Source organism: Callorhinus ursinus, unplaced genomic scaffold, assembly GCF_003265705.2.
Source record: "Callorhinus ursinus isolate GAN/ISIS: 27379988/994484 unplaced genomic scaffold, GSC_fseal_2.0 scaffold3, whole genome shotgun sequence".
Lineage (NCBI taxonomy): Eukaryota > Metazoa > Chordata > Mammalia > Carnivora > Otariidae > Callorhinus > Callorhinus ursinus.
Genome location: NW_027397065.1, coordinates 87392471 through 87419419, shown reverse-complemented (window position 1 = coordinate 87419419; position 26949 = coordinate 87392471). Strand labels below are relative to the sequence as shown.

General features: G+C 39.1%; 1 protein-coding gene across 3 annotated transcripts in view; it reads left to right on the top strand.

The window, feature by feature from the left end:
• ADCY2 (adenylate cyclase 2) overlaps positions 1 to 26949 on the top strand; it is a 412639-nt gene that overhangs the window by 311275 nt on the left and 74415 nt on the right. For all 3 annotated transcript variants that reach the window (XR_012377669.1, XM_073891097.1, XM_025867481.2), the window contains exons 13-15: positions 590 to 659; positions 2523 to 2620; positions 24564 to 24648. Coding sequence is in view for 2 of the 3 variants with exons in the window: in XM_073891097.1 (XP_073747198.1) it covers positions 590 to 659; positions 2523 to 2620; positions 24564 to 24648 (253 nt within the window). In the remaining variant the exon portion in view is untranslated. The remainder of the gene's footprint in view (positions 1 to 589; positions 660 to 2522; positions 2621 to 24563; positions 24649 to 26949) is intronic.

Sequence of the window (26949 nt, the reverse complement as noted above, 5' to 3'; positions counted from 1 at the left end):
CTTATTGTATTAGTATTTTTACCCATTTTTTAAAATGCATTCAAGCAAAATTTTTTAAATAGAAATGCAAGTCATGACAATAAAAATGTTTTCAGTAAGTGTGAAAGAAGCAGGATCTTCTCTCCCAGAACTTGGAGGACACTCTAAATGGTTTTGATGCTCTGATGTATTACTTGCTATGAGCTAAGAAAAATGGTGCTTCTCTATGAGCCATATTTTTCAGGGGATGAACCTACCATGTGATTTCAGTAAAACATCAGGGAATAAATTTACTGCTGAACCTGAATCCTTTTGATGATTTATTTGCCTAGTTATTTAATTTTGGGAGCGTGAGTTTCAATTTGGTATGACAACTGGTTTGTAATAGCTAATTTCCCAAGGAGGGTCATGTGTGAATAGCAATATTATATTTGCACACCTTATTTTAGTCCTAGATTCCATACCCAGTTATTTGGTATTATGAATTTTTTTAAATCTTCAATTTTGGATGATTTACAATAAAGAAAGAAGAAGGCACATGATTTTTTTTAAAGTTTCAGATCATTGGTTGGAAGTTCGGTTTAATGATGTCTGTCTTTCTTATTTCCAGGCAGTGGCTCAAGTCTGAAGACATTCAGAGAATCTCACTCCTGTTCTACAATAAAATATTAGAAAAAGAAGTAAGCTACTTTTTTCCCCAATCTCTTTTTCCAAAGTGTGAGTTTTTAAAAATCTGAGTTACTGGCTGGCCAGTCACCCTGCTCAGCACTCCTGGTGGGGATGGCATCTGCAGCAGGTCTGAGATCCTAAGGGGAGGGGACAGGAGCTCATAACTGGCTCTCCCGATGGCCTATTTTCTTAGAAAAAGTTTTTCAAAGAAAACAAAATCATTCAAGAAGTCAAGAAGAAAAGGATAAATTTGCAGTTTCTTACATAAATCATTTTAATTTTTTAACAAAAATAGGAGATTTGCATTCAACATCTGTTTGGGAGAATTAGAAACCCCAAACTTCTCAGTATTTATTGCACCTAAATAGTTTCACATTGCGACCCCTGAAGTAAGAGCTATGATAAATGCAAATAAATAAGCAGATATTTGGGCTTGACATGCTTAATGTGGATTTGCTAAAACGATCTAAGTAATTATTGCCAAAAAAGCAACCACTCTTCTAGGTCAGTTTTATCATATTTGCCTTTTGTTGTGTGTTGATCTAGAAAAAGGAATAAGGGAGAGATAATTTTTTATCATCCGACTATATAATTACAGGCTTAGTTTGAACAAAAGCTACTATATTAATGGCAAAAGTCACAGCACTGGTTTTAAAATGCTCTTGAGAAAATCCAGTTCATTGTTTTATGGATATTGAATAGAATATCCAGAATCCATCAGGGTTGGATTTTATAGTTGTACCCAGACTTTCTTTTGTGTTAGCGGTCAATGAGATCAACTGCCTGCCTCTAAGTCGACATGCTGACTACAGACAGTTTACTGAATGGACGTTTGATGTATCTGATCATTATTATTGACCATTTTATCCTCGAATAACTTTAACAGATCCTGATGGTTATTTATTCTTTAAATGTTAAATTATTCTTGCTTGATAGAAATCCATTTCCTTTATTAATACTGCAAGGAAATTCCAATTCATATCTTGACAGAAAGCCCAGAAGAAGGTAAAAGATAAGAGTGCAATTGAATGCGTAGAATATAATCACATTTCTGCAATTATGTAAATATAGCTTCTTCACTAGAATGCAAATTATCCTGGCCATCAAGCCACAAAATTCACCAAGAAAATATTCAAGTAAGCAGAAGGTGATCATCATTTTAAAATGCAACTTTTGCTAACAGTCCCCTGGTATTACATATTTGTAGGGCCAACTTTGAAGCAAATTTTAGACACCACTGGGATTTAAGCCCATCTTCCGTCCACCTATCCCCAGCCTGCTCTGCTGGTGACCATCAGCCAGGTCCACAAGCCCACGGAATGATCAGGCACCCAGAACAAAGCCCACTGGCCTTCTCTGTCTTATAAATTCCCTTACTACCACCATGGAGCAGAGATGAATAGTAACAGAAAAGACTAAAATCAATAAATAAACTGAGGAAATTGCATTTCCTAACTACTCTTTGAAAGTAAACTTTTGGATAGTCATCTGCTTTCCCCACATAGCTGTGGACAACAGACCCACAAGGCGACGGGAACACCTGCGTGGCTCATGCTGGTGCCGTCACTTCACTCACTTGTCCCTCTGGTCCGCTGCTCTCTCTCCTTGCTGGAGTGATCCAATTGCCTTGAAAGGGGTTTCGGAACAGTTAGACTCATAAAAATGGTTTTGGGAAGAAACTCTTCCATAGCTCATTTGGAGGGAGGAAGCGCTCATTGCCAGAGATGAGCAGCCATTGTCTTTAGCTTGTTTTTTGCCACATCTGTGACTTAGGAAGTCGTGATGCAGGAAGTAGGTACAGGTAGGCTGATGGCTGACGGTTCCAGCCCCTTTCTCGGAGAACAGCACTCATGGCTTCCTTCTTGTCCCCTCAGTACCGAGCCACCGCCCTGCCTGCGTTTAAGTACTACGTGACCTGTGCGTGTCTCATATTCTTCTGCATCTTCGTTGTGCAGATCCTGGTATTACCGAAGTAAGTACCTATGGTTCACTGTATTTCTCTACAGGAGCCCAGTTATACTAAAGGATAGAACAGAGTGCAGATTTCCAAACAGAAGGGTCATATAACAGGGGAGGGCCAGTTTATTCAGTATCTGCGAAGCTAAGTGGCTCCCGTGTGTCATGCTTAGTTACAATAATATTGCATTTTCAATGTGGACCTATTGATTCACCTTATAGGGATTTTTAACAAAATAAATTTAACCTTCTGACTTCGATTTCTGTATTACTCTGGTGCCCAGTGGAAGAAATGCAGCCCAAAAAACTACCCAGAAGGAGCTAAATATCTAAATGTTTTCTCTAATAAGCAAATAATGTTATTGTGTATTGAAAGGACATAACCTGCTCTGGGCACACTGTACATACCCATCTCTTCTGATTTCACGTTCTTCTCCCTGAAGTCTGTTCTCTGCCACCTTTCTGATTGTAATAGGTCACGGTCTAGCTCACCCTTCCCAGGAGAGACCTGGATTCAGAGGGGAGAAACTGAGAAAGCCGGATGTCACACTTGGACACTTGGGGGTGGACTCCTAGTCCCATCTCTGTGTGAAAATCCAGTCACTCTGGGGTTTGCTAGATTGCCTCTCTCTCTCTCATACCTTCTTCATGAGCGCCATAGAAGTCAACTGACTTTCTTTAAAGTAATGGATTCTTTCTCATTCTGGAGTCTAAGGGGAAAAGAAGAAAACAAAACTCTTGCCCTTTTCTCAATAATTGGGGATATAGAAAGAAACTTTTAAGACAAATCTTCTTTGCTTTTATCAATATTTTGTAAAGGCCAAAGCAACCATTTTCAACTTAGTAGGATCTAGTTGTGTGTTTTTTTCTTTTAACTTCAGTAGCATTTGTGGAAAACTTGAATTGCCGAGGTTGGGTCGCATTTTGTCTCATGAAGGTGTTGAGCCAGCTAGACAGAAATGGTCTGCCTTTCCCCTCTGCACTCCAAAGGATGTTCTTCTGGGCACGAAGCAACACAAAGGCATTTGTAGAAGTAACAAGTCACAGTATAGCTCACACATGTTCATTCCCAAGCTGTCTGGCCCCTTTTAGAAGAGGTTCCCCGGAAACTTCTCCTTCCCCCCTTAGATTTGCCGGCACACACAAAGCTTACCAACTGATAGAGCCGAAGGGCATTTAAAAAGTCATGTAAGTGAAACAATTACCAAGGGAAGTGGGCCCTTGTTATTGCTCTTAGGTGGATAAATTCACTTATTTTTCTGCATTGGATGAGCATTTTTATAATTCCTACATCATAATTAAGACAGGGATTATCACCCATCAGAAGGAATTAGAAGAGAAGAAAGTGACTAGGACTTTTTTTTTCAAATCATCCATTTTACTACTATGCACAATATTTCTTTTTTATGCTATATGTTTATTTTATTCTAGTCAAGTATAATTAACATACAGTGTTCTACTAGCTTCAGGGGCACAACATACTGATTCAAAAATTCTCTGCATTACTCAGTGCTCATCACAATAAGTGTACTCTTAATTCCCTTTATCTATTTCCCTCATCCACCCACCTGCATCCCCTTGGCAACCACCATTTTGTTCTCTGTATTTAAGAGTGGTTTTTTTTGTTTCTTTTTTTCTATGTCTTGTTTCTTAAATTCTACATATGAGTGAAGTCATAGGATATTTGTTTTTCTCTGACTTTTTTTAGTTAGCCTCTAGGTCCATCCATGTGGGCACAAATGGCAAGATTTCATTCTTTTTTATGGCTGAGTAATATTCCATTATATAGGTATATCACAACTTTTTTTTTAATAGTTCATTCCTTTTTTTTGCTGAGCAGGATTCAATTGTATGTCTGTGCCACAGATTGTTTATCCAGCCACTTAAAAAGAAACATTTTAATTAAGGTATAACATTCAAACAGAAAGTGCACAAATATATGGATACCGACGGGTGAATTCACAAACACACCCATGTAATCACCTCCCAGGTTAAGAACTAGAATCCTGGGGCACCTGGATGGCTTAGTCGTTACATATCTGCCTTTGTGCCGTCTTCCAGGTAACCTTACTTCTGTTTTTACTTCTATCTCCATAGGCTACTTGGACCTGTTTTTAAACTTAATAGCTATGCACTCATATAAAATTTACTCTTTTATCTGGGTTCTTTTGGCCAATGTTATGTTTGTGAATTTTATTCATGTAGCTGTAGTTTATTCTTATTGCTCTATAATATTCCATTTAAAAATATGTCACCATTGGGCGCCTGGGTGGCTCAGTCGGTTAAGCATCTGCCTTCGGCTCAGGTCATGATCCCAGGGTCCTGGGATCGAGCCCTGCGTCGGGCTCCCTGCTCAGCGGGAAGCTCACTTCTCCCTCTCCCACTTCTCCCGTCTGTGTTCCCTCTCTTGCTGTCTCTCTCTCTCTGTCGAATAAATAAATAAAATCTTAAAACATATATATATATATATATATATATATATATACATCACCATGTATTTCTTCATGCTGCTGCTGATGGACATTTGAGTTGTTTCTGGTTTGGGGCTATTTTGAGGAGTGGAATTGCTGGATGATAGGGTATGTGTGTATGTTCAACTATATTAGATGATACCAAGCACTTTTCCAAAATGAATGTATCAGTTTTCATTATACTAGCAATGAATGAGAGTTCTAGCCACTCTATTTCTTTAACAACACTTGGTATTGTCATTTTAAAAGGATTAAGCTATATTGGCCTGTGTGCAGTGCTATCTTCTTGAAATTTAGTTTGCATTTCCCTAATGACTAATGATATTGAGCATTTTATGTTTCCTGATTATATATTCTTTGTGAGGTGCCTGTTCAAGTCTTTTGCCCATTTAAAAAATGGGTTGTCTGTCTCTTTTCTATTGATTTCTATATTTGACTGTGTATATTTTCGCTATGAGGCTTTTGTTAGTTATGTGTATTGCAAATATCTTCCTCTACCCTGTGGTTTGCCCTTTCACCTCTCCTGAGGTGGTGGTTTTATTTTTTGTACAAACACATGCAATTTATTATTTTTACCATTTTAAAGTGTACAATTCAGTGGCTTCATGTACATTTACAATGTTGCATGAGCACATCCCCACTGCCTGGTTCTGGAACTTTTTCATCACTCCAAGAGGAAACTGATTAAGCACTCACTCCCCATTCTTTTCTCCCCAGCCCCTGGCAATTACTAATCTACTTTCTGTGTGTAAGGATTGGGCTATTCTGGACATTTCCTATAAATAGAGTTATACAATGTGTGGCCTACTGTGTCTGGCTTCTTTCCCTTAGCATACTGTTTTTTAGGGTTTTTTTATTTATTTATTGTTATATTAATCACCATACATTACATCATTAGTTTTTGATGTAGCGTTCCATGATTCATTTTTTGTGCATAACACCCAGTGCTCCATGCAGAACGTACCCTCTTTAATACCCATCACCAGGCTAACCCATCCCCCCACCCCACTCCCCTCTAGAACCCTCAGTTTGTTTTTCAGAGTCCATCGTCTCTCATGGATCATCTCCCCCTCCGATTTACTCCCCTTCATTCTCCACCTCCTGCTATCTTCTTCTTCTTTTTTTTTCTCTTAACATATATTGCATTATTTGATTCAGAGGTACAGAACTGTGATTCAACAGTCTTGCACAATTCACAGCGTTCACCATAGCACATACCCTCCCCAGTGTCTATTACTCAGCCACCCCATCCCTCCCACACACCCTGCCCACTCCAGCAACCTTCAGTTTGTTTCCTGAGATTAAGAATTCCTCATATCAGTGAGGTCATATGATACATGTCTTTCTCTGATTGACTTATTTCATTCAGCATAACACCCTCCAGTTCCATCCATGTCCTTGCAAATGGCAAGATCTCATTCCTTTTGATGGCTACATAATATTCCATTGTGTATATATACCACATCTTCTTTATCCATTTATCTGTCGATGGACATCTTAGCTCTTTGGCTATTGTGGACATTGCTGCTATAAATATTGGGGTGCACGTACCCCTTCGGATCCCTACATTTGTATCTTTGGGGTAAGTACGCAGTAGTGCAATTGCTGGATTGTATGGTAGCTCTATTTTCAACTGTTTGAGGAACCTCCATACTGTTTTCCAGAGTGGTTGCACCAGCTTGCGTTCCCACCAACAGTGTAGGAGAGTTCCCCTTTCTCTGCATCCCCGCCAACATCATTCATTTCCTGACTTGTTAATGTTAGCCATTCTGACGGGTGTGAGGTGGTATCTCATTGAGGTTTTGATTTGGATTCCCCTGATGCCGAGCGATGTTGAGCACTTTTTCATGTGTCTGTTGGCCATCTGGATGTCTTCTTTGGAAAAATGTCTGTTCATGTCTTCTGCCCATTTCTTGATTGGATTATTTGTTCTTTGGGTGTTGAGTTTGATAAGTTCTTTATAGATTTTGGATACTAGCCCTTTATCTGATATGTCATTTGCAAATATTTTCTCCCATTCTGTTGGTTGTCTTTTGGTTTTGTGGACTGTTTCTTTTGCTGTGCAAAAGCTTTTTATCTTGATGAAATCCCAATAGTTCATTTTTGCCCTGGCTTCCTGTGCCTTTGGTGATGTTTCTAGGAAGAAGTTCCTGTGGCTGAGGTCGAAGAGGTTGCTGCCTGTGTTCTCCTTTAGGATTTGGATGGACTCCTGTCTCACGTTTAGGTCTTTCAACCATTTGGAGTCTATTTTTGTGTGTGGTGTAAGGAAATGGTCCAGTTTCATTCTTCTGCAGGTGGCTGTCCAATTTTCCCAACACCATTTGTTGAAGAGACTGTCTTTTTTCCACTGGACATTCTTTCCTGCTTTGTCAAAGATAAGTTGACCATAGAGTTGAGGGTCCATTTCTGGGCTCTCGATTCTGTTCCATTGATCTTTGTGTCTGTTTTTGTGCCAGTACCATACTGTCTTGAGGATGACAGCTTTGTAATAGAGCTGGAAGTCCGGAATTGTGATGCCGCCAGCTTTGCTTTTCTTTTTCAAGATTCCTCTGGCTATTCGGGGTCTCTTCTGGTTCCATACAAATTTTAGGATTATTTGTTCCATTTCTTTGAAAAAAGTGGATGGTATTTAATGGGGATTGCGTTGAATGTGTAGATTGCTCTAGGTAGCATTGACATCTTCACAATGTTTGTTCTTCCAATCCATGAGCATGGAACGTTTTTCCATTTCTTTGTGTCTTCCTCAATTTCTTTCATGAGTATTTTATAGTTTTCTGAGTACAGATCCTTTGCCTCTTTGGTTAAATTTATTCCTAGGTATCTTATGGTTTTGGGTGCAATTGTAAATGGGACCGACTCCTTGATTTGTCTCTCTTCTGTCTTGTTGTTGGTGTATAGGAATGCCATTGATTTCTGTGCATTGATTTTATATCCTGCCACTTTACTGAATTCCTGTATGAGTTCTAGCAGTTTTGTGGTGCAGTCTTTTGAGTTTTCCACATAAAGTATCATATCATCTGCAAAGAGTGAGAGTTTGACTTCCTCATTGCTGATTTGGAAGCCTTTGATTTCTTTTTGTTGTGTGATTGCTGTGGCTCAGACTTCTACTGCTATGTTGAATAGCAGTGGTGATAGTGGACACCCCTGCCGCTTTCCTGACCTTAGGGGGAAAGCTCTCAGCTTTTCCCCATTGAGAATGATATTCACTGTAAGTTTTTCATAGATGGCTTTTATGACATTGAGGTATGTACCCTCTACCCTATACTCTGAAGAGTTTTGATCAAGCAAGGATGCTGTACTTTGTCAAATGCTTTTTCTGCATCTATTGAGAGGATCATGTGATTCTTGTTCTTTCTTTTGTTAATGTATTGTATCACGTTGATTGATTTGTGGATGTTGAACAAACCTTGCAGCCCAGGGATAAATCCCACTTGGTCATGGTGAATAATCCTTTTAATGTACTGTTGGATCCTATTGGCTAGTATTTTGGTGAGAATTTTTGCATCCATGTTCATCAAGGATTTTGGTCCGTAATTCTCCTTTTTGATGGGGTCTTTGTCTGGTTTTGGGATCAAGGTAATGGTGGCCTCATAAAATGAGTTTGGACGTTTTCCTTCCATTTCTATTTTTTGGAACAGTTTCAGGAGAATAGGTATTAATTCTTCTTTAAATGTTTGGTAGAATTCCCCTGGGAAGCCATCTGGCCCTGGGCTTTTGTTTCTTGGGAGATTTTTGATGACTGCTTCAATTTCCTTAGGGGTTATAGGTCTGTTCAGGTTTTCTATTTCTTCCTGGTTCAATTTTGGTAGTTGATACACCTCTAGGAATGCATCCATTTCTTCCAGGTTATCTAATTTGCTGGCATAGAGTTGCTCATAATATGTTCTTATAATTGTTTGTATTTCTTTGGTGTTGGTTGTGATCTCTCTCCCCTTTCATTCATGATTTTGTTGATTTGGGTCATTTCTCTTTTCTTTTTGATAAGTCTGGCCAGGGGTTTATCCATCTTGTTAATTCTTTCAAGGAACCAGCTCCTGGTTTCGTCGATCTGTTCTACTATTCTTTTGGTTTCTATTTCATTGATTTCTGCTCTGATCTTTATTATTTCTCTTCTCCTGCTGGGTTTAGGCTTTATTTGCTGTTTTTTCTCCAGCTCCTTTAGGGGTAGGGTTAGGTTGTGTATTTGAGACCTTTCTTGTTTCTTGAGAAAGGCTTCTATTGCTATATACTTTCCTCTTAGGACTGCCTTTGCTGCATCCCAAAGATTTTGAACAGTTGTGTTGTCATTTTCATTTGTTTCCATGAAGTTTTTTAATTCTTCTTTAATTTCCTGGTTGACCCATTCATTCTTTAGTAGGATGCTCTTTAGTCTCCATGTATTTGAGTTCTTTCTGACTTTCCTCTTGTGATTGAGTTCTAGTTTCACAGCATTGTGGTCTGAAAATATGCAGGGAATAATCCCAATCTTTTGGTAGCGGTTGAGACCTGATTTGTGACCTAGGATGTGATCAATTCTGGAGAATGTTCCATGGGCACTAGAGAAGAATATGTATTCCTTTGCTTTGGGATGGAATGTTCTGAATATGTCTGTGAAGTCCATTTGGTCCAGTGTGTCATTTAAAGTCTTTATTTCCTTGTTGCTCTTTTGCTTAGATGATCTGTCCATTTTAGTCAGGGGGGTGTTAAAGTCCCCCACTATTATTGTATTGTTGTCAATGTGTTTCTTTGCTTTTGTTATTAATTGCCTTATATAATTGGCTTATCACAACTTTTTTATCCAGTAATCTACCAATGGACACTTGGGTTTCTTCCATATCTTGGCTGTTGTAAATAATAATGCAATAAACATAGGGGTGTGTATATCTTTTCAAATTACATACGCTGTTGGTGGGAATGCAAATTGTTGCTGCCCCTATGGAAAACAGTTTGGAGTTTCCTTAAAAAATTAAAAATAGAATTACCATATGATCGAGTAATTCCACTATTAGGACGTCTTGAAAGATGATGCCAGAGAACCCAAAAATTTCCAGGACCAAGACAAATAATTCATGAGATTACACTTTTCAGAAAACATCAGGAAGATGTCTTCTGTCTTTGCTTTTATTTTTTTATCTCTCTTCCATGTGTTGTATCTTTAAGAGGACCCATCCAATTTCATTCTGTCAGGCATCATCACCAATTAGTAGTGTGTTTCTCTTGAGCAACAAGTCGATTTTGAGAATGAACATTGTGAATTCTGTGCTGGTTGCACTACCCTCCTTGTGTTGGCAGTGACAGAGCTCAGAGTAGGTCTGCGGACACCTCTGATGGAAAGAGTTGAGACCAGAACTTTCTGTGCTTGCTTCATATTACATTTATATTATATTATGTTGTATTATAATGTCCTCTTCCTTCATTTTTTTCATGGTAATGTTCTCATGTTTCTTTTCCTTTGTAAATAGTTCTTGTGAAGTATTTCAAAGGTACAGCAAAGTACAGAACATGATATAATAACCATCTGTGTGTTTACAATCCAGACTGTACAAATTTATTCCTGAGTCACACTTCCTATGGATAAGTTTCTGGGCTCTTGAAGCCATTGTTGTTTTGGTATACCTCGTGTAAACAGCTTCTATTTTTATTTATTTATTTATTCGATCTGATATTTTTCTACATTAATGTGATTTGATTCCATTTGTATTAGACTTTGTTACTGATGTATGGCCTCACTTTTTCCCTCTTATGTTTCAATTACCTTGCTTTTCTTGGTGCACCTTCCCACTTTCTAACTTCGGAGGGATTGATCCAGTATTCTTTAATCTTTTCTTTTCCTTTACTAGTCAGGATCTCTCTTCGAAGCTCTCTCCTCCTCGTGTGCACGCATACTCTCTCTATATAAACACACACACACACACACACACACACACACACAGTCATATATATAACATACACATATAAAATATATGTATTTAACATAACTACATATGTGTATATATATATATATATATATATATATAGTATTAAAATATTCCGAAGTTAATCATTATATCTTCTCTATAATTTCTCTTAGGACTTCTGTTCCAGATGGTAATTTTAGTCAGCATTTATTTAGATTTACTCTTGTTCTTTACCAATTTATTTGTTTATCAATGTTTTTTTTTATTAAAGCATAATTAACTTACAGTGTCATGAGTTTCAGGTATACAGTATAATCATTCAACAGTTCTGTACATTTCTCACTGCTCACCCAGTGTACGCTTAATCCCCTTGTTTATTTTACCATCTTTTAAAAACTTATTCCTTCAAGTTTATTTCCCTTCTTGCTGATGACTCTCATTTATTAGTTCTTTCATTGAGGGTCTGTGAGTAGCAATAGCTCCTCTTTTTTTCTCTATATGTTAAAATATTTTTATCTGCCTTATTTCACATTGGCTCTTGGATAATAGTTTAACTGAGTATAAAATCCTATATTTAACTCTATTTTCTCTTAGGATGGTGATAGCCCATCAATTTCATCATCTGTTGCTGCGAATGATATGTATTCTATCAAACCCCTTATATTTCTTTTTTTTTAATTTTTTTAAACTTTTTTTTAAGATTTTGTTTATTTGACAGAGAGAGATAGCGAGAGAGGGAACACAAGCAGGGGGAGTGGCAGAGGGAGAAGCAGGCTTCCCGCCGAGCAGGGAGCCCGATGCGGGGCTCGATCCCAGGACCCTGGGATCATGACCTGAAGCGAAGGCAGACACTTAACCGACTGGGCCACCCAGGCGCCCCCAATCCCATTATATTTCTTTTTAGATAATTTGTCTTTCCACCACGGGTGCTTTTCTCCCCCTGGGATTTCAGTATATTCTTTCCCCGTGTGTATTTGTTCTTCTCTACCTAAGTGCCTAGGTGTGATTTTTAGTCTGAAGATTCATATTGGCAAATTCACATTATCACCTTATATATTCCTTCTTTCTTTACTTTTTCCTCCTTGAAATCTTATTAATTGTATTTTGTGCTGTTCATTCTGTGTTCCAGGTCTTACAATTTTTCCTCAAAGCTTATACCTCTTTATTTCTCGGTGCTGCATTCATTCTGGTGAAACCCTCATCCACATTGAGTGTATAATTTCAATGATTACTTATCTCTAAGACATCTATTGGGTTCTTTTTAAATCTGAATTTTTTATAATTCCTTATTTTATACCTAAGGATTCCATTTTTTCTTTCCTTTATTAGCATAATAAACAAATTGTATGAAATTGTATAAAAATGTTGTATGAAAAGAGCACTTATTTCATTCTGTTATTAAGGTGTATAAATGTATGAATTCTGCTGTGGGGTCTCTCTGTTGACTCATGGTGGCATGTCTCCTTGGATTATATGTAATTTTAACTTTGAACTCACCAGCATCAAGGGTTTGGGTCCATGGTGATTTCACATGCTCTGAGTTATGAAGGCGTTACTATGATATATTTTTCAGTCTGTCTCTGCCAGTTGTCTCTGGGGTTCACCAGTTCAAGTCAAAGTATTTTGTTAACTTCAGGTCAAGGTCAGGGTCCCTTCACTAAACAGGTCTTGTGAATTTGGCTAACCCCTTAGCATGGAGCAAGATTGGGGCATCTCATTTCAGGATGGCTCTGTTTCCATTCATCGCTCTAGTTAGTCAACTTCCCTGAAAATTATCAGACTGCTGGGCATAGTTTTGAGGTTTCCTATTTCTTGGTAGGCCAGCCGTTTATGGCTTCTGACTTTATTCAAGAGCTCAGTTCCAATTTCACATTAATGAAATGCCTGACAGCATCCTGCCTTGCGTAAACATTAAATCTCACACTCCAAGGCATGGATCAGCCCCTGGTTCCTCCTGGGCTGGTTTGCATCAATAACCCCTCACATTCTGCTTGTGAATACCATCTGTGTATGTAGTATTTTCTCTTCTCATGAGCTCATCTATTTAAAAATAATAATATTGTTATACTTTATGAAGCATTTTCATTGGGATAATGATGTTTCTCACTTCTCACTTCTTTTTAATGTGCTGACCTCTAGTTTTGTTTTGCTTGTTTTCTTTTGGGGAAACTGCCTCACGTTTTTTGGGAAAAGGAGAAAAATGATGAATAAGTGGATGAATGAATGGATGAGTGCATGAATAACTAATAATAGAAGAATTCATGACCTCAAAACAAGCAGCAAGGGGAAGGGTTTGCCTAAAAGAGGGCCAAATGTCATCCCTATTTGGCACATAATCTTGAATCTAGCTCTAGTCTCAGAATTTGAATAGTTGTAATTAAATTATTAGTTGAATCCTCTTTTTAGGCTTGTTCTCTCATTTCTGTCTGCCTTGTACTATGACTTTATCAGAAATGTGAGCTACCTTCAAAGACCAAAAATGATGAAGCCTGAATTGTTTTTGCAGTCCTTAGTGGTTTTATTCATATTGTCTGCCAAACTAAGTATATTAAACCAGGCATGGGCAATTGTTACAATAAGAGTGATTTTTTTTCTAATAAAATTTAGTTAAATATCATGTGTTTTAATAGCCCAAGTTAAATTAAGAATAATGGTATTTTACTTAAGTAAAATTAATAGCAAATTATAATCTTACATATGTGAGATCTCCTGTTTCCCCTGAAATTCTTTGATACTTATTCCTTTACTCATTTGAATAATCAGTGCTCATTAATTCTTTAATACTCATTTCAAAAGAGTCACTTTCATTTTGATTTTATCTCCAAAAAGGAGAAAAAAAATAGAAGAAATTTTAAGGATGGAATCATTCATGTCCATTGTAAGTAGACTTGATTTTCTAAACACAAATGATAGAAAACTAACTATTATGGATGCAGTTTTCTTTGGGGGGCAACCAAATTGGTGGGCCCAAATATTGGATACTATGAAAGTAAGTTACTCCCTGTGAGTGGGTATGAATTTTAGGGGAAAGAAGGAAGGAAGGAAGGAAGGAAGGAAGGAAGGAAGGAAGGAAGGGAGGGAGGGAGGGAGGGAGGGAGGGAGGGAGGGAGGAAGGAAGGAAGGAAGGAGAGAAAGAGAAAGAGGGAAGAGGGAAGAGGGAAGAGGGAGGGGGAGAGGAAAGGAGGAGATAATTCTCACCATCCAAGGTAAATGAACTCAGTAAAAGTACTGAGATCAACAACAGCCGGCTGTGGATTCAGGTCATCAGAAAGTAAGGAAATGCCTCACAATTAGTAGCTTGAATGCAAGTTAGCAGTTTAGTTTTTCCCCATTAATCAAAGACCAAAGGTTACAGTATGATACTCTGGTCCTTTGGATTCTTTGGGGGCCCTGGATCCCACCAGCACACTTCCATACTTTCATTAGACTTTGCCCCTTACCTTCCTTTTCTAAGATGGCAACATCCACATTCAGAGCAACAAGATGGAGGAACAGACCCAGAAGCAGAGGGCAGAAAGCATTCATAAGTTCCATCTCTTGAGGAAACTTCCCAGAAGCTACGTCATGACACTTTGGTGTATAACTCAAGACCGATCTAAGTCACATGTGTGAACCTGGCTCCAAGGGAGCCTAGAAGTAGTAGTCTTTAGTCTGCATAACAGGGTGCCTATCTAAAAATGCTGTCATCATGAAAAAATGGAATTCATGAAAACCAGTATTCTCTCCAGGAATGAAAACTGATTTGTGTTGCATTTAGCTATATGTCAGTGGTATGGTAAGATTTCAGGAACCGTAACAATAAAAATAGAGCTGAGCATGTTTTCACTGACTGAAACAGGCCATGGGCCTTTACTTTATACCTAGGGATATATTCTCAGCATTTGTTATAGAAATAGAAACTCATGATAGAAGCACATACATGCACCCAGTTACATGTGGAATCATTCTGTAGCTGTTTATTGAGCTCTCATATACCAAACATTGTTAGAGATGTGAGGAAAGCATCAGCAACCCCCAGAACGCCCTTTCTCTCATATAACTTACATTCTATTAGGAAGCACAGCAATAATGTAATAAACAAATACACATATACTGATTCAGTGGTGATAATCTTTAAGAAAAAATAAGACAGAATAGGATACTCTGGGAGCTATGGAAGGTGATATTTCAGATGAGGGTGAGCAGGGAAAGCATCACTAATTAAGTGACATTGAAGCAGAGGCCCAAACGAATTGAAATGGGAATTATGTGGCTATCTGATAGAAGAATCTTCCAGAGGATGGGAACCACAGTGTGTTCAAAGACCCAGGGTGGTGGGAGCAGAGCGAGCCTGGTGAGAGCTGTGGAGGATGGAGTCTGAGGAGCAATGGGAGGGCAGGTGTTGGCCCTCCCAGGCTATTGGGAGAACGTTGGGTCTGACGCTGAGTGTGACAGGGAGGCCTGGAAGGTTCTCAGCTGAGGATATGATCTGGGTATGTTTAGAAGCATTGTTCTTGCTGCTGTGCAGGGGAAGAGGGTTAGAAATAGGAAGACCAGGTAAGGTGATGGTTGGTACCGGAGTAGCAGAGCAGGTGGTAGCTGCTGGAGTATCTCAAGAAGACGGATGGAGACAGGTCTTGCTACTGGATGGGATATGAGCAATAAGAGAAAGCTGAGTTCTGTGGGTTTTTTATGTTGGTGTGGGTTTTGGTGCTCGGCCTGAACACTTAGGAAAATGGCGTTGCTATTTACAGGGAGGGAGAATCCTTAGAAGGAGCAGGAGGGGAGGGCCATGAATCAAGGCCTCAGGTCTGCACATCAAAGACATGCGTGTGCATCTTAGACATCCACGTGCTGGAGCTTCGTGGAGGGAGGGAGTGTGTGAGTCCCGGCTTCATGGAGGAGTTAGGGGTGGAGTCATAATTTGGAAAACCCAGCACATAGGTAATTTTTAAATCCATCGGATGGAATTACCCCACCTAAGAAATAAGTGTAGAAAGAGAAGACTGTGGGCCTTCTGGGGGAATAATCTGTCTGAAACTTTAAATCTTCAACCCTTACTGTTGCTGTGGAGTGGAGGCTCTTTACTCTGCCAAACACAGTTCCCTCTCCCTTTTGCCACATCACAGGACCTTCAAGTGGCCAGAACATCCCAAAGCTCCTGAGTCCTGTTATCAGAGAAAGGCTACTATGATCTGTAACAGCGATGAATATTTAAATGCCTCTTCCCTTTTCAGCTTTTGATTTGTTTTTACCAAATTCCCTTTAATTTTGAATTTCTGTCACCTGTCACTTAAAAAAAGAGAGATAAAGGGGTTTTTAGGACGGCATGCTAGCTTACAGTTAAAAGAAAAGCCCGCTTCCCTGAGTTCTTATCCTTGCGGAACACCACGTAACTGGTGTGAACAGAACGTTAGTCTGCATCCTTCTTGGGCAGGGAGGAGGTGAGTGCAAAGGGGGAGGAGGGACATAGAAGTCATCACATTAAATAAAACTCCATGTAAAGATACCATTATTTACCCACAAAAACAGTTTATAATTAATATAACTTTCAGACGTTTGGGGGATAGTGGATGTCTATTTCTGCTGGATTTTTCCTGCCTGAAAATGTGCTTCCTCATCCAAGTCAGGACCACCTGTAAGCAATAAATTGACTCGGAAAAAAAAAAGAAAAAACCAGAAAGGACAAAGGAACTTGTCTCAAATCAACCTATTCCCTATACTGTAACAATACACTTGATTAAAGTGCCAAAGCCAAAAATTATCACTAAAAAAAGTGTAATCGTTCTCCCCTCCTGACAGGGAAGAGTCAAGTTTGCTTTTCAGTGAGTATATAAATCAATTATGCTTGTGTGTTAAAAAGAAACAGCTGTGCAACTAGAATGTTAATTAAAATGGATTATGTTACACAAACATCTTGGTACGCTTAATGAGCCTGAACATGGTCTTGATAGAGCAGGCTGGATAAATGGTTATAATTAAAAGCTTTTGGCCGGCCATTGCTTTGGCTCATGGTTTTTCTTGTTCCCTGCGATGAGAGGTACATCCATCTGATCACAAATGCCAGTGTGCTATGAACTTGAGCACTGGACAGTCATGGATTTGAGCCACTCTGGGTCTGAATCTCAGGTTGTGGACATAATGCTCTAGATACCAAATCATCTACAAATAGAGATAATTTTACTCCTTCCTTTCCAGTGTGATGTCTTCTATGGCAATTTCTTGCCTAATTTTCTCAACTAGAAACTGCGGTGTAATTTCAATAGAAGTAGCCACAGCACATGTATATTCTTGTTCAGGATCTTAGGAGGACAACATTCAGTATTTCACCATTAAATGTAATGTGACCTGTGGGTTTTTCATGTATACCTTTATTAGGATAAAGGACATCCCCTTTTAATTTTAGTTTGTTAAGTGTTTCTGTAATCAAAGGGTGTCAGATTTTGTCTAATGCTTTTTCTACAGCTATTGAGATGGTCATGTGGGTTTCTTTTCCCTTATTAATATAGTGTATTATACATTAATTGATTTTCAGATATTAAACCAACCTTGCATTTCTCAGATAAATCCCACTTTGTCATGTTACATAATCCTTTTTATATGTGACTAGATATGGTTTTGTAATAGTTTGTCAAGGTTCTTGTGTCTATATTTATAACAGACACTGGATTCAGTTTTTTTTTTTTATGATATCTTTTCCTGATGGTATGAGGGTTATACTGGCCTTATAGAATCAGTTAGGAACTGTTCCATCCATTTCATTTTCCAGAAAAGTTTGTGAAAACGTAGTTAAAATTCTTCTTTACATGTTGTGTAGAATTCACCAGTGCAGCCATTTGGGTGTGAGCTTTTCTTTGCAAGTAATTTTTGGTTTGGATTTTGTTTAAATTACTGATTCAATCTCTTTTATAGGTCTATTTAGATTTTCTGTTTCTTCCTGAGTCATGTCTGATAGTTTGTGTCATAACTTACTTCTTTTAGTATTTAAATTCAATTTAGTTCTCATATAATGTAGTATTAGATTCAGGGGTAGAATTTAGTGATTCATCAGTTGCATATAATACCTAGTGCTCATCACATCACATCTCCTCCTTAATGCTCATCACCCAGTTACCCCATCCCCCTACCCACTGCCCCTCCAGCAACCCTCAATTTGTTCCCTGTAGTTAAGAGTCTCTTATGGTTTGCCTTCCTCTCTGTTTTTATCTTATTTTGTTTTTTCTTCCCTTTCCCTATGTTCACCTGTTTTGTTTCCTAAATTCCACATATGAGTGAAATCATACGGTATTTGTCTTTCTCTGACTGACTTACTTCACTTAGTATAATACACTCTAGCTCCATCTGTGTCGTTGCAAATGGCAGGATTTCATTCTTTTGATGGCTGAGTAATATTTCAGTCTGTGTGTGTGTGTGTGTGTGTGTGTGTGTGTGTGTGTGTGAGGTGTATATACACATACGTACACACACACGTACCGTATCTTCTTTATTTATTCATCAGTCAATGGATATTTGGGCTCTTTCCATAACTTTCTTACACTGTTGGTGGGAATGCAACTGGGGGCAGCCACTGTAGAACACAGTATGGAGGTTCCTCAAAATGTTAAAAATAGATTGACCCTATGACCCAGCAATTGCACTACTAGGTATTTACCCAAAGAACACAAAAATACAGATTCAAAAGGACACGTGCACCCCGATGTTTATAGCAGCATTATCAATAACACAAGGGATGCATTTTATTTTTTTAAGCTTTTATTTATTTATTTGCAAGAAAGAGAGGGAGAGCACAAGCAGGGGGAAGGGGCAGAGGTGAGGGAGAAGCAGACTCCCTGCTGAACAGGGAGCCTGATGCAGGGCTCAATCCCAGGACCCTGATATCATGACCTGGGCTGAAGGCAGACGCTTAACCAAGTGAGCCACCCAGAAACCCCCAAGGGATGCATTTTAAGTACAAAAGGGGATGGAATTTAAAGGACAGAAAACATGTATCATCTAAACAACATGAGAAGGTTACTGCACATGTAGTAATATCAAAGTAGACATGAGGGAAAGAACTATTGACAGAGACATTGAATAATGATGAAAGAGGCAAATCATCAGAAAGTATAGAATCATGAAATGTGCATAAAGCCTAAAACAAAGCTATGAAATACATAAAAAGAAAAAATATTAAAATCAAAGAGTTTGATAAATCTACAATCATAAGTAGACTTTAAATATCCCTTTTGCATGCCTTACTGTATAAATAAGGGTATGGCAAATATGAGCAAGATTCTCTGCTTCTTGAAACTGATCATAGAACACTAACCCAGCTGTAAAATACATGTGATTTTTTTTTAACATATAATGGATTATTTGCTTCAGAGGTACAGAAGAAGAAGATAGCAGGAGGGGAAGAATGAAGGGGGGGAAATCGGAGGGGGAGATGAACCATGAGAGACGATGGACTCTGAAAAACAAACGGAGGGTTCTAGAGGGGAGGCGGGTGGGGGGTGGGTTAGCCTGGTGATGGGTATTAAAGAGGGCATGTTCTGCATGGAACACTAGGTATTATATGCAAACAATGAATCATGGAACACTACATCAAAAACTAATGATGTAATGTATGGTGATTAGCATAACATAATAAAAAAGTTGAAAAAAATACATGTGATTTTGAACTGCACATGGAACATGGCCAAAATATATACTAGGCCATAGAAGCATCTTGACAGATTTGGAAAGATTGAAATAAATTTGAAAAGACAAAAAAAAAAAAAAATCTTACAGTGTGATGTCTAACCACACCAAAATCAAAATAGAAATGAAGGAGAGCAGAATATCTAAAGTATCCCCAAATATTTTAGCGTTAGACTATATGCTTTTGAATAACCTATGAGTCAAATAAAAAAATCACAAAGAGAAATTAGAAAATATTTTGAATATCAAAATATAACCTACCCAAAGGTGTGGGGTGTAGCTTAAAGCAGTAATTTAGAGAGAAATTTGTAGCTTTAAAATGCTTATATTAGAAAAGAAAGGGTTAAAATTTGTTGTTGAAGTTTCAACTTCGGAAGCCAGAAAAAGATGGGCAAATCAAGTAGAAGGTAATAAATACTAAAGAAGGAAGAAATCCATAAAATAGAAAACAACCAATACGGAAAATTAACAAAGCAAAAGTTGGTTCTTTGAACAAGTTTAAAAATTCCTAAGCCACTAGCAAGACTGATCAAGAAAGAGAGATAATCACAGAATCACAGAGCACCCAAACTAACATAAGGACGTAAGGAATAAATGGAGATTCACTGCAGGTCCTATAGACATTAATGGATAAAATATGGAATATTACAAATTACTCCAGCCCAAAACGATTTACAATTTACTTAAAAGGGGAAAATTCACTGAAAAGCAACCCTGCCAAAACAGCAACATAATGGGACAGAAAATTTTAATGGGTGTGTATCTATTAAATTTATTAAATTTGTTTTTTGTAAACATTCTTACAAAGAAAACTTCCTACTACAGTGATTTCTTTGTGAGTTCTACTGAACATTTTAAGAAAATAAGATGGAAGGATCTGGCCAAATATTGCCAAATTTCATAATTTTGAGTGGATTAAAATGTCCTATTCATGGAAATAGGCTCAGATTGAGGCTAAAACCAAAGGCTACTTCTGTACTAGGTACAGGAGATCTCACTAAAATTAAAAGACGAGAGGTGAAAAATAAAGGATGGAAAACAGCTATTCCAGGAAACAGCTTACAGGAAAAAGAAAGCTGCAGGAATAAAAATTTCTGACGACATGGAATCAAGTGGAAGGCATGCAGCACAAGAAACAGAAAGACTTGTACAATGGTACAGTCACCAAGAAGACTTACCAATTGTAAATCTTCATGCACTCCAGCATCTCTTTGAAGTAAAGAGAAGCAATTAGAATGTTCAGATATATTGACAAACTCACAATCCTAGCCGGAAATATTAATGCGTTCTAAAATTGACAGACCAAACTGAAGCATTAAGTCAGCCCACTGGGAATTTGACTAACTCATCCGGATCTGACAACAGACATATTTAGGGAACATGCTTTGTTTCCAGTGAAAGGAAATAGATAACATTTTTAGAAATCCGTAAGACACAATAGAAGTAAATCATGTTCATCACATCCTAGAAGAAAAATAAATTGTTAAGGTAGAAATAATAGAGGCCACAATCTCTGGTCAAATCCAATGAAATTAGAAATAACAGGGGCAGACCAAAAATAATCTTGTGGAATTTATAAATTAGACTTCTGAGTAACTCTTGTATTAAAAGGAAATGGAAATTGAAATTATAGGCTTTTTAGAGAAGAACGACAATGAGTAACTACAAATCAAAAACTGTGGGATTTGGCTAAAGCAGTAGTTCTAGGAATATTTATGTCCTTAAATGCATTTATTAGAAAATATAAAAGATTGGCAATAAATAACAACTAAGAAAAAAGTAATATAAGTTTGCATAAAGAAAGAGGAAGCAATTGTTAAAATTTAAATCAGAAACTAATTATGTAGAAAACCATCAGAAAGCATAGACCTTAATAATAAGCCAGAAGCTCATTCATTGTGAAGATCAGCAAACACGCACAGCTTCAAAAGTCTGATCTAGAGAGAAAAAGGACATTAAGGTCAAGAAAACAATGCTTCAAAAATGGAGACGTTTAAAATGAAAAGAGAATATTATGTAGAATATTTCACATTTGAAAATCTAAATCTAAATTTTCCAGGAAAATTATCAAAATTGACTCAGGATTAATAAAGCCAGTAAACAAGGCAGAAATGTGACACGTCTACTCCTAAAAACCAAATCTGGGTCAGGAATACAACTGAATGGACCTAAATCCTTGACCACACCACTTAATAGAGGTATGACTTTAGGCAAGTTATTCAGCTTCTCTGGGCCTCAGTTTCTTCTTGGTAAAATGAAGTAATGATAGTAACTACTATCCATGATCATGGTGAGGATTAAGTGAATTCTGTATATAAAGCCTTTAGAACAGTACTCAGCACAGAGTAAACAATCTATCTTCATATCAGCACCACCTTGTATCATCATGTCCTGACCATGATCATCACCATCATCCGTCACCATCACCACCATCACCATCACACCATCAATGTCATCACCATCACACCATCACTGTCATCACCATCGCACCATCAGTGTCATCACCATCGCACCATCAGTGTCATCACCATCACACCATCAGTGTCATCACCATCGCACCATCAGTGTCATCACCATCACACCATCAGTATCATCACCATCACACCATCAATGTCATCACCATCGCACCATCAGTGTCATCACCATCGCACCATCAGTGTCATCACCATCACACCATCAGTGTCATCACCATCGCACCATCAATGTCATCACCATCACACCATCAGTGTCATCATCATCACACCATCACCACCATCACCATCGCACCATCAGTGTCATCACCATCGCACCATCAGTGTCATCACCATCACACCATCACCACCATCACTATCACACCATCAGTGTCATCACCATCGCACCATCAATGTCATCACCATCACACCATCAGTGTCATCACCATCACACCATCAGTGTCATCACCATCACACCATCAATGTCATCACCATCGCACCATCAGTGTCATCACCATCACTATCGTTACCATCATTGTCTTATCACCATCACTATCATCAGATGGTTTTACAGTTGACATTTACCAAACCTTCTAGAAGAGACCATTGATGTGTTATTTAAACAGTTTCACACCTAAGAAAAAGATGTAATGTTTCTGAACTCAGCCTCATGAAGCTAACATTACCTTGATACCAGAAAGGAACCAGGCAGCACAGAATCAAAGAAACCCCATCAGAGCTCTCCTGTAAAACTGGGTGAGAAAGATGGCAAACAAATTCAGCAGATGAGTTACTGTGTCCCTCTTCAGTCACAAGAGTGCCAGGAGGCCTCCATTCCTCTGAGGTGTTGACTGTTTCACACTCCGCTCCCCCCTCACTGCCTGGCTAAGCAGGAGGCTCTGAGATTATGTGTTAGGGAGATGTGAGACTGGTGGCTTCTGACCAGAGACTGAGGCCTGGAGGGCTGTCTGAAAGCAGGATATTCTAGATAGGGGAGGTAAGGACATATGGTGCTTACCTCCACTGCACTGTAAGCAGCTCAAAACAGGTATGACATCTTACTTGTCTGTGTCATTACATACGGCCTAGCATGGGGCTAGATGTATTTGGTGTATATACACCTTTCTAGCAGAGACTTAGTGTTACTCATAAAATGTGAACAAATGTCATTATCTGGCTAGGCCTTTGAAAGCACTGGGAATCACTCTAGCAGATAACTCAGTGCCCAGTGCCTCACTGAGTCAGACTCACGTTTGGGTTTGAAGTCAAGCTTTTGTTGACCTTGCTTGATGTGTAAATCATCTCGTAAGAGAGGAGGCATTTGAGAGTGTGCGCTGAGTGGAACCTTCCCATCATGACTGCCTCAGGCACTGGTTATCTGCTTTGTTTCTGTCACTGTGGACTCACAGCTGTGCACCTGTGTTGCTGAGTTGCATCTGAGCCTTCTGTGCATCCGTATTCAGTGTTGCCGCTCTGTTCTCTTTGCCAGTTCTTCTGTCTCCTCAGTGTCTCTGGTCAACCTCATTGGTAGAAGGTTCCGTTGCAGTCTGAGAGACCCCTAACCTCTCCTTGGATGTCTCGTTTGAATTTCAACTTTGATTATTCATTGTGGTTCAGCTCTTTTAATACCCCTGAACACTTCTATCCTTGGATTAAATGAGGTTTTAAGAGGTTTTGAACTTTTTAATGATTTAAAGGATGTCTCCGGGCACCTGGGTGTCTCAGTCGGTTAGGCCTCTGACTCTTGGTTTTGGCTCGGGTCATGATCTCGGGGACATGAGATCGAGCCCTGCATTGGGCTCTGCGCTCAGTGGGGAGTCTGCTTGAGATTCTCTCTCTCTCAAAAATGAATAAATAAATCTTTAAAAAACTAAAAAAAATAAAGGATGTCTCAGAGAGGCATGTGATTCTTATAAATGCTTTCATCTACCTGCAGCCTGTCAGTGGCAGAATTGTAACTTGATTTTTCACGTGATCGTAGGAAGAAGCTTGCATGTTCATCAGCTTGGGCAAGAATGTGAAGGCCATGGTCCCTGAAATCTTTGGGGAACATCAGAAACATTTAGCTGCATGATTGCTGAAAAAAGTCGCATCCGGTTGGGTTGTACTTGGGAGCGCAAGGACTCGCTGTTTCCTAAGTGAGCAGGAGTTAGGATGGGCCGGGAGGTCCTCAAGGGCATCAGATGAGGCTGCTCCTCTGGAGAAGAGGCCAGGCCCAGCCATCAAAGTGCTAGTTGTGTAAGAGAGTCAGAGAAAAGATGGTTTTGCTTTCACAAGGACCTGCTGCTTGTAGGGCAATTTGGATAAATCAGCAAGATGATCAGACACAGTTGCGGATACACTTTTCTCTGGACGTATATTTGGTTTTAGCTCCATTTTCATTTCTCAAAAGGTGAGTGAGGAATGAAGTCCTCATTATGCTAAGCCCAAAGTGTTACTGATGGCTTTCCAGAATAATGGAAACTGCCCCCACACTAACCTGTTCCTTTTCATTCCCCTGGTAGAACGTCCATTCTCGGGATCTCCTTCGGAGCTGCGTTTCTCTTGCTCGCCTTCATCCTCTTCACCTGCTTTGCTGGACAGCTTTTGGTAGGTACTTCAAATGTGGAACTTCTTTGAAAACTGTGCTCATTGAATGAAAAGTGATTGCTTGCTTGAAACAGGGGAGCTTGTTGGCTTACCATCTCAGGCATTTACAGATCCCAGTAAAGCAGCCTGCATGCTTTATGTCTGTGGCTCAGAATATCAACTGAGGCAGCTCGTGCACAGCCAAGACACTAATTTGAAGATTATTTGAAGTGTTGGCTGTCACGCCATAAAACTATATTCATGTTTATTTATTTCTGTCACCACTTTGTATCCTCTCTGACTTTTCAGGGTATTTATAGCAGTAAACACTAGTATAATAGGAGGCTTTTTCTGTACAGGGGAATTAAAATTTAAACCAAATATGTCTTTTATATCCACTGTCAAGATAGAAAATTTTGGAACGTATGAAAATAGCAAATGTAAAAATATATTTTTTTTAGTGTTTTAATTTAAACCAATCATCGCAAGCTGTTACAGTTCAAGTGCTAGTTCAGGATGTAAGAATCAAATCTAAGTGTATTCTTGAGTCCAAAGTAAGTGGCTCCATGAGCACATCATAGGAAAGCCAACAATGAGATAAAAGTCCAAAAAGATAGTGTTTTATCTTGTGTGGAAACAACAGAGGCCACTCTGAGCCAATTTCCAAGCATCGGGTACATTCTAGTCTGATGTGTAGAAATCTTTGAGCCACAGAGTGTTAAGATTTCAGAGTATGTCTCTGCCTCTCCACAGTGGACACTCTATACCTACCTCTCTGCCGTATACCTTTGCACACTGATGGGGGGTTTGTTTCCTAGGTCATAGTGCAGATGTTTCAAATCGGATTGGAAACTCTTCCCAAAGTGGCACTATGGTTTCGGATTTCCTGAAATGCACACGTGGCTTCTCAAATTTCTTTAAAGTCCCCTGAAAACTATAGGTTGTAAATATTGCCCCATGGGAATCCTTGTCAAGTTTCTAAAATGCTTACCTAACAAAGAAGTCTGGTTTTCCATGTTCACGTTTTCCTTCGTTGGAAAAGCACACAGGCTCCCGCCCGCCCTCTGTTTTCCCTGCCCCCAGAAGGCTTCTGCAGCCCATTTCTCAGGGTTTCAGAACAGGAACTATCCCTCGTGGTCCTGCTGGAAATCCAAGACTTGTTCTGCTTACAGCAGCTTCTATCACTGTGCCTAAATGGCCCCGTTTCTCATTTGCTGTTCCAAGACTCCAGTCTTCAGGGTGGGGGAACATAGTGTATTTTTAAGGTTTCAAGCTGACTTTTTCTTTCCACTAATTTGCCATCGAAAAGAAACAGAGAAGGTGGGGGCTGGAAAAAGAATCTCCAAAGCAACTTTAAACTGTCTTTGAGAGAATGCTTTTGCTCTTATGTAATGTCTCTCCTTTCGGCCTGGGTATAATCCAACCAACAGCTTATGGCTCCTTGTCTCTCCCGGGCCCACCCTGTGGTGCTTCAGGGCCGTTGGGATTCCACACCCACAGGCCTGGTTTCTCCTTCCTAGGGGCTTCCTAAGACCCTGACACCCACACACCAGATGCAAGGGAATCCGTAACTCTGTGTTGTCTTAAAGGGAACGTTTCAGTGCTGGGAATGAATGGGTGCCTGCCTCCTCCTCGAAAGAAGCCTGGTTTGGCCAAAGTGGTCAGGAAGCCTAGGCTTGAAGACGTCTGTCGTTCTGAACTTGAATTAGTAGGATCAGTGAATGAGTCTCCCCCCGCACTGCCACTAGTGACCGGCTGTAATCCTTGGTCGAGAGGTAATCCTGGTAAAATTCAAGAAGGGATTCTTCTCATTCTCGTCAGAGGTCCTCTGCACTGTTTAAGGGATTCTGTAAGGACTTTTTTCTAACCATCAATATCAAACAAATAAAGGCAAGGCCAATGTCAAAAGGCTTCCAGTGTGCTTTCTATTCTACCTTCCAAATTCAGTGAAAAGTGCTCTGTGTCACAGATAATCCTAGTGGTCATGGAGAGCTAGCATGACGTCCTAACTGTACATCCCCTGGCCTCCTGGAAACCTACCAATTATAGGAAGTGTTCCTATGATTTCATTTATTTTTGGATTAAATACTGAGTTTCTGAAAGTGTATTTAATATCTCAGAAATACTACTATCTCTCATATCCTCCCATTAACATGTATTAGCTTAAATGCCAGAGGCAACGTTGATGCTCATAGTACTGGCACTAAATTCTCCCGAAGAAGAATTCAAGTAAAATACTTTGATAGAGGAGGTTGAGAAGAGGTAAGCCTGATGGAGATTTTTCCTCCAAGAGCTTTACCTTTGTCCCCCCCCCCCCCCCCC